Source organism: Panthera leo, chromosome A1 (genome assembly GCF_018350215.1).
Source record: "Panthera leo isolate Ple1 chromosome A1, P.leo_Ple1_pat1.1, whole genome shotgun sequence".
Classification (NCBI taxonomy): domain Eukaryota; kingdom Metazoa; phylum Chordata; class Mammalia; order Carnivora; family Felidae; genus Panthera; species Panthera leo.
In genome coordinates this window covers 156,049,595-156,065,972 of record NC_056679.1, presented here as the reverse complement: position 1 = coordinate 156,065,972, position 16,378 = coordinate 156,049,595, and the positions used below count along the sequence as shown (strand labels likewise).

The 16,378-nt window shown below is 36.5% G+C and overlaps 1 protein-coding gene across 1 annotated transcript in view; it reads left to right on the top strand.

Annotated features, from left to right (window-relative positions):
• The window catches only part of KIAA0825 (KIAA0825 ortholog), a 293,878-nt gene extending 280,653 nt beyond the window's left edge, over positions 1–13,225 (top strand). The window contains exon 20 of the mRNA XM_042943406.1: positions 13,018–13,225. Coding sequence (XP_042799340.1) covers positions 13,018–13,045 — 28 coding nt within the window. The 3' untranslated portion in view covers positions 13,046–13,225. The remainder of the gene's footprint in view (positions 1–13,017) is intronic.
• The last annotated feature ends 3,153 nt before the right edge of the window (positions 13,226–16,378 follow it).

Here is a 16,378-nt window from a genome sequence, read left to right as displayed (position 1 = left end):
GTAAATGAGTAGTCTTCAGTAAGTTTACACTAGATATGGAAGAATCAAATTTGTATAATTATAACTAGAATGACAGGCTGAAAACAGTCTAAGCCATAAGAGGCATAAATAAGGGAACTCTCAGGGGGAAAAAAGATTATTGAGAAATTGTGTGCCATTTATTCATCAGAGTGCTTCAATTTTCAGGATTGGGCTTCTGATGTCTATCTGTGCAGGTGTGGCTGAATAGACAGGGAAAGCATGACCAACAATCCTCCTCTCATAGAATATATTATAAAGACTCTCCTTTGATATGGGGCTGCAGCTGCTATTTGCCTCTTAGTCTCATTTGGCCCAATGCCTTTGCTCGAAAAGAGCCACCCTGTTTCTATTTGTGGCATAGCAGACCAGTCTGTCCGCTGCTGTGGGTTCTTGGCAGTCAACAACTTTGCCACATGTTTTTGACATTGTAATTCAGTGCTCCTTTGAAGTGTTGCTCCCGTCTCCTCCCCTTGTGGTTGCCCCACTTCACTTCACCATGCAGCAGCTGCTTGAGTATTCCACTGCCATCCCACACCCATCCCGCCCAGAGGAGTTGTGTTGTGACAGCACAGCTTCAATGCTAGTAGACTGGCTACCTGCCAATATTGTGCGGTTGGTGATCCAGCCTCCCAGGAAACATACCATGTAGTGGTATTCATAACTCACATTTTCCAAAGCAATGTCATGGAAGTCCAAGAGTTGTTTTTAAAAACCTTGCCTGACATTTGGAACCACTGCAAGGTGAGGCAGGCGAGGCATTTACTCTGTGAAGCCTCTTTTATTTGGCATTTTTAAACAATAATTAATCTTACTCCATGTAAAACTAAGCTTCAGTTGACTTGTCTCTGCCAGAACACCTCATTGTTTTCTGAAACCGAGTCGGATTTAATCCTCATTTATTTCACATTGTGGTGATGGGAGTGTTAACGGCCAGCTATTTGAGGCAGCCCACAAGAGTAAACCCCTAATCAAAAGCTAGGCTTAGATAATCACAACCTTCCTTGTTTCCTTTGTGTTGCTTCGCTGATTCAGTAACTCACCAGACATTTATTGAGCATCTACTGCAATGGTTCTCAAATGTTTCATCCCAGGACTCTTTTACATTCCTAAAAATTGTTGAGGACCCCAAAAAGCTTTTACGTGGTTATTTCTATCAATATTTACTTTGTTAGAAATTAAATCTGAGAAATTAAATTTTTTTTAAATGTTTATTTATTTGTGAGAGAGACAGAATGAGGAGGAAGAGCAGAGAGAGAGGGAGACATAGAATCTGAAGCAGGCTCCAGGCTCCGAGCTGTCAGCACAGAGCCCAGCATGGGGCTCAAACTCACGACCTGAGCCAAAGTCAGAAGCCCAACAGACTGAGCCACCCAGGCACCCCAAAACTGAGAAATTTTAAAGGTATTTGTTAGTGTACGTGGAAATAACAATGTCAGTTGTACATTAACGTAAGTCATATGTTTTATGAAACAAACTATTTTCAAAACAAAAAAATATAGTGGTAAGAGTGGCATTGCTTTACATTTTTTGTAAACTTCTTTAATGCTTGGCTTAGTGCAGCTGGATTCTTGAATCTGATTCTGCATAGAATCTGTTTTGATATGTTGCTTTGGTTGAAATATATGGGAAAGAATCTGGCCTCACACAGATAGGTAGGCGTATTTTTATCATTACTTCATTTTAATACTACACCAAAACTCCACAAAGGGTGAGCTTAAAGGTTGGTTGCAACATGGAATCTGAAACCGTATCTTGCACTTCAAATAGATCTTTTACCATATGTAACATTAAGTAGCTTCATGTATTGGCTCATTCGGAAGATATAACTGAGTTATATAAATCTTCAACTGTTGATGCCTCCCATATACAGTATCAAAAAATTATAATTGTTAATATCACCCCTGATCTCATTAGAAAAATCTTCAAATTTAGGAAGTTGACAAGTATATGGTAGCAAATACAAGTCTTTCAAAATTCTGATTTTGCTTTCACGTTTGAATTTCATCATTGACAATAATAACTGTCATTTGCTTTCCCTGAAATAGCTGTCTCACTGTGTTCATCCTTGAGGAAATATGTGCCAGATATCTGTCACTTATTCTTTCAAGTGAAAATAGTATTCTAAGACAAAGTGGCTAGTTCAACCTGCAACTCAGCCACACAAGTGCTTTTCCTCTAAACAATCGTTGCACTATGGTAAATAGTGGAAGTGCTTTCTGTGCCCTCCTCATTCCATCATGCAGAATATTAAAAACATAGGGGTGCCTTGGTGGCTCAGTCAGTTAAGCATCTGACTTTGGCTCCGGTCATGTTCTCACAGGTCGTGAGTTTGAGCCCTGCGTCGGGCTGTGTGTTGACAGCTCAGAGCCTGGAACCTGCTTCAGATTCTGTGTCTCGCTCTCCCTCTTCCCCACTCACACTCTCTCTCTGTCTCTCAAAAAAAAAAAAAAAGAATAAATGTTAAAAATTTTTAACAAGTTAAATACACAAGAGTCAAGTTTCAATAAAAGTAATTATTTTTACTGCTCATCAAGGGAATCCCCTATGAAGAACACAGTGAGCACTACTGGAGTTTGGTGCCACTGCACTGATTGATGCAAAGGCACCACTGGTTTTACTCACCATTGTTTTTGCATCATCAATGAAGGTTTCCTCACAGTGAAAAAAAGGCAAATAATATTTTAGCATTACTATGAAAATTGTTTTGGTTTCACGGACCCCTAATAAGATCTTGGAAGTTCACAGGGGTCGTCAGACCTCAGTTTGAGAACCTCTGACTTCCTGCCCACATAGAATGGTGCCCAAGACAAAAACAAAAACAAAAACCTTTATGACATGGTAACCTGCCTTCAGAAAGTCTCATTAAAGACTAATGAGGTTGAGCCATATGCAATTGCCATTTTTTTGTAGGTCAAAAAACTTGAATATTGGCAATTGCATATGGTTCAGCTTCTAAAACAAAATACAGCCCCGTGTGTGTAAAGAATCATGTCATACAAATGGTGTACATCTAAAGCAATGCAAAACTTTTACACAACCAGGTTGAAATGCAGAGACTTCTAGAGAGTTTCCAAGTTGAAGAGAGACATGAACTTAAAACCCTTATACGGGTAGAACCCTTTCCAAGCAGGGGAAATAGTATAATCAAAAGTTCAGAAATGATATAAATGCAAATAAAGGATATTCATGACCTACATGAGCAACAGACCCCTCTTTCTGAGGCTTGAAAAATAAAGAAACGATACTGGGGAAGGGATGAACAATTTGAAAGAGTTCTTTGATTGCCAACTGACAAAGTTACTTTGGTGTAGAAAACAAAGCCATAGAACATTATCTATTCATTCAATACATTCCTCATGTGTTAAATGAGCACCATGTCCCAAACACTGTGCTGGGTACCGGAGGAGTCAAAGAACTCCCAGTGTAGGCATTGCACCAGGTTTGTGCTTTGACCGTAAACAGCTGCTCATAACAATAGCACATAGCACATGTTATATGTGTGTTTAACATATTATCAGAATGCAGATGAGCAATTAATTTATCTTGGGGGCAAGGAGTAAAAACGCATGTAAGAGATGACTTGTGAGACTGAAACAGTTACAGGAGCTGGCCAGCTAGAAAAGAGGGGCAGGGTGGTGGCGGCGGGGGGAGGGGGGCGGCGGGGAGGAAGGGAGGCACATGCTGGGCGGAGGAAGTTGAATTGGCAAAGGGCATAGAGATGTGGAAAAAGTTGGCGCTGTTTAAAAACAGAGAGCTTTTCATTATACTGAGAAGGTAGGAAACAGGGAAGGTGTGGTTGAAATTAAGACTGGAACTGTCGACTGGATTCGGGTAGCAACACTGCCTATAGTCTATACTCTGGTAAGCCATTGGAGACTTTTTATTATGAGGCTATCCTGGCTGTTCAGATGATGGTCTAGAGGTAGCATCTGCAGCGTGGAAAACAGCTAAAGACTAAACCAGAGATACCAAGGACTGGAATCCTTGTAGTACAGCAGGCATGAAAAGAGAGCAAACACTGGGAAATTTTTGGAAGAAGAATTAGCAAAATGTGTTAAATGATTGTGGAAAAAGCAAAAGATCATTCAGTGCTTGTAAGCTTGATCCATTTACAGCAGGGTTATGGCATCAACAAGATGAGACACACTGGAGAAAAAGGTCTTCGGGAAAGAAAACAAGTTTGTTTGGGGACATACTGAATTTCCTACTGGAAACTCAGGAGGAAGGTCAGGACTAAAACGTAAATTTGGGAATAAGTAGTTTATAACTGATTGCTGAAGAAATGGGAACAAATAATCGCCGATGGAGAAAACACACGGAGTGGGAAGAGAGCGCCAAGCACAGGGCAGATGTGAGGAGAAAATGGATCTTAAGTGGGGGAGGAATGAGATGAGAAGTCAAGAAGTTCTCCAGAAAAGAAGTGATGGGAGTCCAGATGAGGATCTAGATTCAAGTGGAAGTTGTGATGGTGAAGTGGAAAGGGCAGATACGACCCTTTGTTTAAAAAAGAAAAGAAAAGAAAAGAAAAAGTCTTTGACGACTCAAGTACTGTGGTTGAATTGAGGTGTCACAGGGCCCCTGGAAACCCCCTCTAGCACGTCTTACAGCACCCAGTTCTGGGGAGCACAGAAACTCTAGACTGGGTCCAAGATGGAGTCACCATAAAGCTGCAGAGAACAGAAGGCTGAATCTCCCTTTGGGCAGAAACAAAGCAGCTTTGCTGGGAAGCTACACCTACACAGGCCCTCCAGTTGCTTACATTCTTGGCTTCACTTAACAAGCCCTTCATCCCTGCTTCCACCATTCTTATTTCAAGTTAAAACCTCACATTCACCAAGAAAGTTACTCTTATCCCTTATCCCTTCTCACTCTGTTCATTCCCATATCTTCACCTTTTTTTTTCCACCCCTTGATCAGTTGTTAAATATTCCTGTGCTGTTATTTATATGCTTGTAATTATTTTGAGCTGTTATGTGTGTTTTTGCACCCCTAACTACCCACTTTCAACTCATTCTTTACCTTCTCTTTTACTCTCAAAATCACTACTAAAGATTGATCAAATTATAGCTCCTTAAAAATCAATCAATCAATTCTCTGAATTTCTGTTCATATATATCCATTTATCCAGAGACCAGGCATTATGTTGATCAATAGAGTTATAAATGTGAACAAGGGCAACATGGTACCCATTCTCATGGAGTTTGGGGTCTAGTGGTAGGAAAAATATTAAGTGTGAGGAGTGCTGTAAAAAGGGATATGAAGATCAGAGAAGCCTTCCTGGTGGAAGAGACTTTAAAGTTGAGTTTTGCAGCATGAAAAGTTGGCCAAGAGGAGGTGAATCGTGCAGAAAAAAAAAAAAATTGTTCCATGTGCATCTGAGGAACTGAAGATGTTCATTACAGCGAATGAAAGGCAAATGGAGAGAGAATGGGTCACTGTGAGGTTGAGGCTAGGTCTTGGATATTACGTACGCTTTGTTAAGGAACTTGAATGTTATCCTAGCAGTAGTTAGACGCCATTAAAATTGTTAAAGGTGAGAATAGCATGATCATATTTGTAATTTTTATAGCTAGCTCTTTTTAATTATTGAAAAGCAGCACATGTCTCTGTATAAAAGGGCTCCACAAAGGCAATCACGGTAAACATGTCTTAAGCAGTTTTTCAGAGAATCTCTTTCTATTCATATACATGCATATGTATGTTTGTAGATCCATTTTTTATACCAATAAAAGCACATTGTCCAACTTCTGTGTCTTTTTCCACTTGAAAACATAACATGGAGATTTTTTCTTACTACCTCATGAAGATCCATCTTATTCTTTTTTACTATAAGTTAATATTCTAGAATAGGGGTTTCCATAAATTATTTAATCAAAACCCAGTTAATAAATATTTATATTATCCTCCATTTTTCTTATTGTAAGAATTGCTGCAGCAAGCATCCTTGTTTATTTATCTAATTTACATCCTCATAGTATATGATAGGACTCATTTTCCCCACATGTTCTAATTTTTAAATTTTCTCAGTCTGGTAGGTGGAAAATGAATCTACTTTTGATGTCCATTCCCTTTACGATGAGTGAGATTAAGCATCTTTTCAGTTTCTTAAAACTCATTTTATTTTTATGTACACTGGCTGCTTCTATTCTCTGCCCCTATGTCGTCTAGGCGCTGATTTATAAGCATTCTTTATTGACTAGCAACATTAACTCTTTGCTATATATGTTGCAGATATTTTCCTGAGTTATGATTTATCTTTCATTTTATTTGGATTTTTTTTCTGAAGCAATGTTGACAATTTTTATGTATTGGTGTTTATCCGTTTTTTCCCCTCTCATTTTTTATTTTGGAAGGATCTTCCTTCTATATCATAGAGAATGTAGTGGGAATAGACGGAAATAGGCAAGTTTGTTAAATTGGAGGTAAAAGCCTGTGAATTTCGAGATTGGTTGGACATAGGAGATGGAAGGGATGTGTTTGTTGGGTGATACATAGGTTTCTGGGTTGGGCAGTTGGGTAGTTGGCTCACTGAGATAGAGAATACCTGGGACAGAATATATGTGATTGCAGGGAGAGAGTAGAAGCAAATTCAGTTTGGGGCACATAGAGTTTGAGATGCCTACGTGGAATATGTGAGAAGGATACTCATTAGGTAGATGGTTAAATGGGTCTGGAGATCATTGAAGAGATAAGTTGGAGTCATCAGCACATATATGCTGACTTCAGCCATGGGAATGGGTGACATTACCCAGGGTATAGAGGGAGAGACAAGACACAGTGCTGAGGTCCAAAAACATACTGGAAGTCGAGAAGTGGAAGGAAAAGGAGGAGAGGTGATGTCTGCTAAGTGAACTTTAGTTTGCAGGTGGCCATTCTTTTTTTGTCCTTGCTTTCTTATCCCATCAATCTGATGACACTAATTTGTACGTATGGTTAACCTTTCCCAATTCAGCCAGGTGATTCCACTCCTCTTCACAGATAAATACTTAAGTGAAACATCTCAGAAAAGAATTTTGTTTAATATTTCTTAAGGATTATAGCTGCATCCTTATGTATCCAGGCAGTAACATTATAGATGTGTTATTTGTCAGTTTATAACTAAATTCGGCTATTATCAAATATTCTACTCGGTAGTATTTTAAGATGAAATAGAGAAAATGGATCATAATTAAAACAAAAATACAACATTTTACTTGAAAATGGAAGCTTAGATTTTTAGTGTTTTGATTTTATACTAAAAATACCTACTGAATTCTTATGGTTGGCTTCTTTTGCAAAATTGACAATTGAAATTCCTTTTACACAGATGAGTGCCAAATCATACCAGCCTAATGCTGTTGAGTTCTTTTACTGTAATCAAAATCATGTTAAAAGTAGGTATAGTACCAGTGTGAACTACAAACACCTCTTCATTCAAGGAGAGAGATCGCAGTAAGCAGCTGAGACCAAATTAACTCCATCTCTCTTGTTCTGTACTGTATTTCTGTAAATAAGAAATGTACCAATGTTGAATGTATCCTGACTTGAGAAACTTATAATTGGAAATTAGAGACCTCCAGAACTATTTTGGCAAGACTTTTAAATCTGGACAACTCCCTGCTGTTATAAAGACTGACAGTGCTCCTGAACTATAACAAGGAGATTTTATATAAGACTGTTCTTACTAGAACCTGTTTTATATAAGAACATACTTAAAAAGCTAATTTCTTTTCTCCTTTTGCACTGCAATCCACAAAGTGTGACTAATAATAGATTTAAATTTGCTAAGTGCATTCACTCCTTTGTGCCATCATAAAGAGAATCTATTACTGTAAAATTGAGGCTTAGTTCCAAATTGCGCCATTATGAAGTTTTCTTCCAGCAATGTTTTGTCTCTAATACACTTCCCTCATTGTAATTCTATTGCAAACCTGATGTCTAGCATCAAGTCTCACAATAATTATTTTAAATTGCTACTAGGAACAGTAGTCCTGGTGGGATATATTACTACCATTCTAACAAGATGAATTTCAATGCACTTGTAACCGTATTATAGTATATTATGAAAGAAAAAAAAATCTTTGAGTTTTATATTTATGGACATGCATGTAACACAAAAAATAATTTTTATAAACTTCAAAATACTTTGTCCTGAACTTCTATTTAAACTAATTATAAGTCACAAGAACAAATTAGGATGCCTAACTATATGGCCCATTAATAGCATGCTGAATGACTTGAAATGAATAAATATTTATAAATATGAAAATAATAATGCTACTGCTTAGAATAATTACACATGGTAATATATTTATATGATAGATGTTAAAGACAACATAAATTAGATTACCATAGAAGAGAGGTACCAGAAAACTATTAAAAAATGAAGCTTATATAAAACTTTATTCTTAATTATCCCCAAGCTTTCGGGGTCATTTAAATAAATGAACTACCCAAAAGGTTGTTCAAAATAATTTATTGTGTAATAGAAACCTCAAGAACGTCATGTTCAGCAGTCTCAAACATTAGGCCATTAGTTTGCTGATATAGTATCAGTGGGAATACTAGTAGAGATCAACATGGAAAGACTGGCAAACATTTTAAGTCACCCTGAAACTTAGGTGATTGTTTAACAGTAATGTTACAAAACACATTGTGTGTTTCACGAGTGATTTCACATCCTCCTGAGGGCATTCTAAATTCACCTTACTAATCAGCCGCCTCCAGGCTTACAAATAATTAATTGAGAAGATGATCGCTTCAGATTTACCAAAAGTATGAATCTTGAATTTGGGACATAGCAAAATCACTGTGAAGAAACAGTACAGTCAAGCTTGTGTTATAGATGAAATGATTGCAAAATGACGGTCTGAAATCAAAAGCTAGTTCGGTTGTAATAATTTAAATATGTGGGCACATAAAATTTAGAGGAAACTCCAAGTATCAATTCTTTATCTGTTGGAATTCCCTTTTAAAAATGTTCACATACACCCCAAATGAAAATCACTTAGCTCCGTAATGAAATTTAGAGTTACTCCCTGGAGGTGACCACATGGGAAAAGTAAATCTACATACTTTACAAAAGGGGGCGGTTGAATTTACATGAACAATTTAGCATTTTTACCATAAATAATAATGGAATGAACTACATTACAAACCAGCCAGCATAGAGCTACCAGTTGAGTAGAAAGTACACAGAAATGGCTGCATGGCCTTCGGTTTTTCATAGTCTATTGTTAGGCAGTAACAACACTTCTGGAGCATTTCTTGCATAAAGAAAAATCTGGAAATATATCAGTATTTTCTGGGCATTGCTTTTAGAAATGTAAAGTTAGCTTTTCCCAATTAGGTCACCTCTCACACTTTTGATACTGTTTTGTAGCTTAGTTGCAATCACTTTTTAGTGATGTAAACCTGAAATCACATACTGTTGATCGGGAAACATTGGTATTTGCCAGTAGATGTGTAGGAGAGCTTGCATTTGCTTCTGTATTTGTATTTCCTCCTTTATATATAAGCTTAAATTATTTTAAATATGGTATGATGTTACTGGGAAAAAACATAACCCAAGGCAAAACTGTCCATCGTTAACAGTGTTTTCGGTCACAGATCTATTCTGCAAGTGGCCAAATGTAATTGCATTATGATATTGGCAAGTGCCTTCATAGAACTAAGTATAAGATTTCACCCACACTTTCAGGTTGGAAAAAAAAAAAGTCCAAGTTAATAGAAACATGATTAGAAACAGAAGGTGTCTTGGCTCTCAGTTTTGTTAATCAGAAAAAAAAGAAAAACCCCTCATAAACCTTTTACAATTTTCCACCAATACCCTGCCCTTCCCCTTTTGAATTAAAAGCTTTTTTTGTGAGATCCAAAAAGAACCACTTGTCCAGAAGAGCATATTAAATTAATGTTTCCCCACGAGCATGACTGAAAAAATATGCTGACCCTGTGCTTATCAATGCCTTTTGAAATCAGTACTGATTTTTAAAGGAGGATAAAGAAAGCTGTTATTTTTAATATCATACACATGTTCCCATTCCCTTACAGTTCTTGACAACAGAATTTTGAATTAACTCCTGGAATGCTGTGTTGCATATTCACCAACAATTCACTTCATGATTGGAAATGTGTTTTCTGAGCCTCCAGGTGAAATTGATTTGAGAGAGTTATATAATATATTGAAGTTCTTCAGAAGAAAGGAACCACATACCAACTAGCCCAAATCCAAAATCTTAAAGGACTAAGAATACCACATCCGCATTTCCCAAACTTGTATGATCATGACTTACCTGGATTACCTGTTACACTCTAGATTCCCAGAGCTCTTCCTGAGCGATTCTGTTGACATAAACCCGGCATGGGGCTAAGATCTGTAATTTTTCAGTCATCTGAGACACGCTGAGAAACATTTGACTCATGTCATATTCGACTTTTTGTATCTCAGTCAATTGGGAGTAAAAAACAAAAACAGAAACATAACATTTCAAAGGTTTTTGGCAAGATTCACTTGCTTTTGAGAATTCGGTGAGAACTCAAGTGAGTTGATGGCACAAAAGTACATAGAACTCGGTTCTCCATCATCTCAGCCTTTGTGTCAGTGTTTGTGTGTGTGATTGGGGTATTTTGGTTTAAAATAGGTTTCCTTTTTTTTTTTTTTTTTTAAATTTTTTTTTTTTTTTTCAACGTTTTTTATTTATTTTTGGGACAGAGAGAGACAGAGCATGAACGGGGGAGGGGCAGAGAGAGAGAGGGAGACACAGAATCGGAAACAGGCTCCAGGCTCCGAGCCATCAGCCCAGAGCCTGACGCGGGGCTCGAACTCACGGACCGCGAAATCGTGACCTGGCTGAAGTCGGACGCTTAACCGACTGCGCCACCCAGGCGCCCCAGGTTTCCTTTTTTAAAAGACAGGTTAGCTAAGCATGGCATGTGTCTAAAGTGATGTGTTTGATTGGCAATGAATAAAAATAGTTATTTCATGTCTTCTACATGCATAGTAAAGACATCACAAACCTGGAAAGGACCCCAGGATTTCTTACCTAGCAGTCTACTTCCTAGGAAGAACTACACCTAATGTGTCTTAGAGAGAGGATTTGTTTTTATCTCAAATAGCTCAAGGAAAGCCATTTCTTGACCTGCCCCTATTAATCTCTCCCACTGCTCAATGTAGAAATAATTAGTGTAAATTTTTGTAGCTGCCATTTGTGTTGCTTTCTTTTCACTTGTTAGAAACAAAACACAGCACTTTATTTCCACTAATTCATAAAGCAATTAAATTGAACAATATATTTGTAAATATATAGATACCTTTATTAGAGAGATGAATGTTAAATACTTCTTGAAAGCAAACACAAACTGAACATCTAGAGTAGTTGTTCATACCCTTTCTTTTGATACAGGCACTCCTTTGAAATTCTAAGAACTCTTTGCCTAGAAACAGGCAACATATGCATATACCTCCAAAATTTGCATATACTTTCAGAAGGTTCATGGACCCTGGAAACCTCACAGGTTAATAAACACTAATCTGGTGGGAAGAAACCATCCCCGAAATACTGGTACTCAGTACATTTTCTCATACATTAAAGTGGGCAAATTATCATCAAAGGTCTGATGGTATAAAACACTAATTCATTAATACTATTTTAATAGTCAGAAGATGAAAATTGAACTATATTGACCATGTAATTATTCTATAAATCTGTGTAGCATGAAAGTGAGTACTATATTTCACCCGAGAATAAGCACTAAATGATTTTAATTTTTTTCTCGTTTTTAACAAAATTGAGCAATGAATTTACATTTTCTAATTATTCTGTACAGAATATTCATATATATTTTTAAGACGATGGTGATTATTCCTAACCACTGTAGGAGTTAGTGATAAGCCTATAGGCTACAGAAGGCTATTTGAGGAATTCCACTACCCAGAGATTTAATGATAGACATGAACAGAAAGGAGGTGACACTGTTGAAATGAAAAGCTTGTATTGGCCCACGTACAGGGAACATACACATTACACCTTAGTTTGGTGCTGTCTGCCATTTCCTTCTTGGATCACATAAGTGTTAAGCCCTGTTACTAAAATGTCTCCTCCTTTTACAAAGCAACCCCAAGAGCTCTTGACTTGATCTTTTACTAAAAGAATCAAATCTAAGTTAGTTACAGGAGGGGGACATAACTTTACAGGCCTACTTAATTGCCATATTTCTGAAACTTTCCAGTAAATCAATTTTATCTTTAAAGAAGATCGCTTCAGGCCTGAGAAAAACACACAGCTTTAAGACATCTTAGGAATAATCATTTTATAAAATGAAAAATGTGTTTACTGTCCTCCCTTACTCCACCATCATGTGGTTTTTTTTCCCCTCTTCTATAATAGTGAGCAACCAATTTTCTCACAATATCATTTCCCCAAAGACAGGGTCCTATTGGGTTGCACAGAGAAGTCTCTACCTCCCATAGCTGCGTCAAGCTGCCTCTTCTACCCTGATGTTTAAGCATGCTATTCTTGGCAAGAATTTTCCTTAAATGCATTGTCTCTGTAGGTCCTCTTCATGCTTGGTATTGAGCTTATATGTTAGGTTTGTATATAATACATCAAACTAGAATTGCTATAATTATAGAGGCTCAATAGGAAAACTCCTGCCCACCTTCATGAAGCTTTTCTCACCTCCTATTTTGCCCATAGGGTATGAAGTCTTCCACTCTCCTGTTCTCCTCCAATCAAATGCCATTGTCATGAATAAATATTTATGTAAACACTTACTATGGATCAAAGAGATATTAGACATGGTCTGCCCCCTGTGCATACTGTCTAGTTGGGATGTTAGAGCATGCAAAAAAAAAAGTGATTAATAACAATATGAGGGAGCATAGACTAAGTGATACATGACACCCTCTAATTTATCTGTTCAACAAATCCAAATTCCCATACATTTATGTTGCTTAAAGGGAGATGCATCTGTAATCCTTGACTCACCATGCCTTTTCACTATGCTTGTGTCTTCTAGCATAATGAAAAATAATGTGATAATATAGTGACATATTACCGTGACTTCAGGCTGTTTCCATAGAGGCAGAGCAGTCTCATGGGTACCACAATGGAATGAGATACCGAAGACAAGGATTCCAATCTGAGAAATGTCCCTGACATTTTATGTGACCTCTGACAAGTGACTTAACCTCTCACTTTGAGCTTTGTCATCCTTAAAGTAAGCTTAATTAAACTTGCAACATCATAGAGATGTTATGAAGTCTAACTAATTTTAGCCTACTAAATGATTTTGAAGATCTAAAGTGCTTGCTTTACCGTCATAAACAATGAGAAGAAAAAAAGGTTTTGTATTAAACTAATTTTTGTACAATGATCACAAAAGATGATACTGATGCCCTCTAGAGCCTAGTTGTAGGGATGGATTTGTGTTGATCCAGACGTGCTCTCTCATTTGGTTATTTTGGTGACCAGTAGCACTTAAGACAGCTGGATAAGATGAGGTATCCATCTGTGACCATAGTACAAAGTAAAGCTAACTGGCCCCCCTGGAATTGAACCAATGACCTGGGTCTCATTAGCACTATTGGCTAACCAACTGAGCTAATTGGATACCACATTGATAATAATGTAACAGAACATGGTTCGGTTTATTTTTTCCAAAGCTTTCCCTAGACTTAATTTCAATAACCATAAAAAAAAAAACAAACAAACAAACAAAAAAAAACAAAACAAAAACTAGTTTGAGTAATTAGAGCCAAAGACAATAAGCTAGACATTAGGCGATGCCGCTAACATCCAAAGGACTGACCCTTGATGTCCCTGACAGGCCTGGAGTCCTCAGCAGGCTCTTGACTGCCCTAAGAAAGTGAAGTTCAGAATGACAAGGCTGATAAACCCCAGGCCCTTCTGATGAGATTAGGAAGGGCTCTTGTGCATCTCTTGCTCGCTCAGATTCTATTGGTGGGAATTAGAAATTGTCTTGGTCTGTGAGTCCTTTAGAGGCTAATAAAGTGACAGTGAAGATGCATTGTGCTACAGAAAACAGTCCTAAGTACTAAATAAAAAATGCCTCAACACTGAGCTCATAACTCTACCTCTTGGGATTGATTATATCTTTCGGTTTGAGAACACGAAGCAAGCCTTAATGAGGACCTGATATTAGGTGGGACCATTTTAGTAATTCTTAGTTCTTTGAACTTTCAGGCAAGGTTAATGTATGTGCTATTTCATGGAATAAAACAAAAATACATGATGTTGAAATATTCCCTTTCCAGAAATATGAGAGTAATAGAATCCTGCAGTGCTAACAAAGTAGCATGTAAATCTTAGGGCGTATACTTGAGATTTCAAGTGGAATGAATGGCCTATTTGGCCCAAACTAGGTAAACTTGAATGCTGCAAAGCTAAAATACTGGGAAATTAGCTCCATGATGTATTAACTCAAATAATAATGTTCCTGATGTAAAAAAAAAAAAAAAAAGAGAGAGAGAGATGGAAATTAAACATCTAGTTATGAATACTGCGTCTGCACAATGTGCCGCATGCACCGCATGTGTTAGAATTTCTTCTCAGTTCTTTTTTTAATCTTTTATTCATAGCATTGCAGGTGATGAAAAATTTATGCCTTGAGTCTGGCATTGAAATTAAATGCAAAATGAAAACAGAAGCAGTTTATACTGACAGCTTAAATATCTTTATCTAGCATACGGTTGCACTATAAAAAATCACTGGGTGACTTTTTAAATCTCCCACATGTAAAAAACCAAGAGTTGTACAATAATGAATAAAGTTATATATCTAAGACATCAACAGAAAAGTTGTATTTTATTAGCATTCTTTGTTAATTTCATTTTGCTCTATTTTGCTGCTTTTGTTTAATTGGCACAGACAGATGGATATAAGCTTTTAAAAATACTGCACAACTTAATTGTTGATATTAATTCCTCTGAGTGGCAGGAAACAATTGATTTTTGCAGTATGTTTAATGAGTGTGATTTCTCTGGTAGGTTTATGTCTTAAGTTGAATAGAAAACATGAATCTGTGCCTAAGGTAGTTATGCTGTAGTGAAGGTTAATTATTCAGGTAAATCAATTTGTTCGTCACTGTATTAATATGAGTGATATTTGGAAGAATGGCAATAATTACAATAATATCCACAGTTGCTAGTTATGTGAGGTTTCAGGTGTATTTCCTTCCTTAGAATAGTAGCAGTTAATTCTTCGCCCACTATTTTGTTAGTCAGAACTCTATTCACAAAGTGAGGTTCCTTGTAAATGGTTCCTATTTTCTAGAGATGTTGGGTCTTTTGTCCTAGGCATATCTGTATTTGCTGTGCTGCATTAAAATGTTCTGTGTGGTTTTGTTGATGAACTAATGTTGAATCTCAAATAGTTACCTCATAATACAAATTAATTGAAGAAAGTAAATCCTTCTTAGTTTTGCAAATAACGCACACAGGTTTAAAATACATCCAGTCTAGATATATTTCATATATTTATTTATGAGAATTTAAAAAAGTATAGGGTTATTTAGCATTTAAATAAGTAAAGCATGAAATTTAGAACTGTCTTCAGTTACGTAAAGCACCAATAGTAAAACAGCCACTTAGATTTCCATATTTAGAAGACTTCAGCATACAGCTTAAAATATTTTACACTCAGCCTCTGATTTGTAGCTTTTTCCTGGATGTTTTATGTAAACATACTGTGTATAATTATGCAGATAATTTTATGCAATATTAATTGTGCTAAGAGTGGAGTGAAAGTTGTTTAATTCAGTAATTCGTTTACATTTTAATGATTTTAATAGCATAAGATTACCAAATCAAATTGAAATAACTCTGACCATTATACCATATTGTGTGAAGAGTTCAGTGTTATATTGTCTTCTATTATTCAGAATATACTTATCACATCTTTTTTACTGATAACCAAAAAGGATCTTGAAATACTCATATTGAAAAAATTAAAAGAAACATTTTCAATGCATTTTTTAATCCAACATTATATATACTTAAAGAATGGTGCCCCAAAGCCTGACACATCACATATCAGATTTTCAATAGTATGTTTAATATCTGTTTTCAGCACGTGAATTGAGCTGGCCTGCATCTTTGAAATGAAGTTGATGAGACATACTACCTTTTTTTGCAGCCAGTCTGTACAAAATATATATATGTATATACATATATATATGTGTGTATATATATATATATATATATATATATATATATATATGTATATTCATTCTTCTTTAATGTAGAAAAAATAATTCAAGGTGTTTATTATGGGAAGCGAGTGAATATGCTAACTTTTACATGTAAAGATAGCATCTGAAGCCACTCTCCAAATCAACAAATTTCATGTTAGCATTTCTT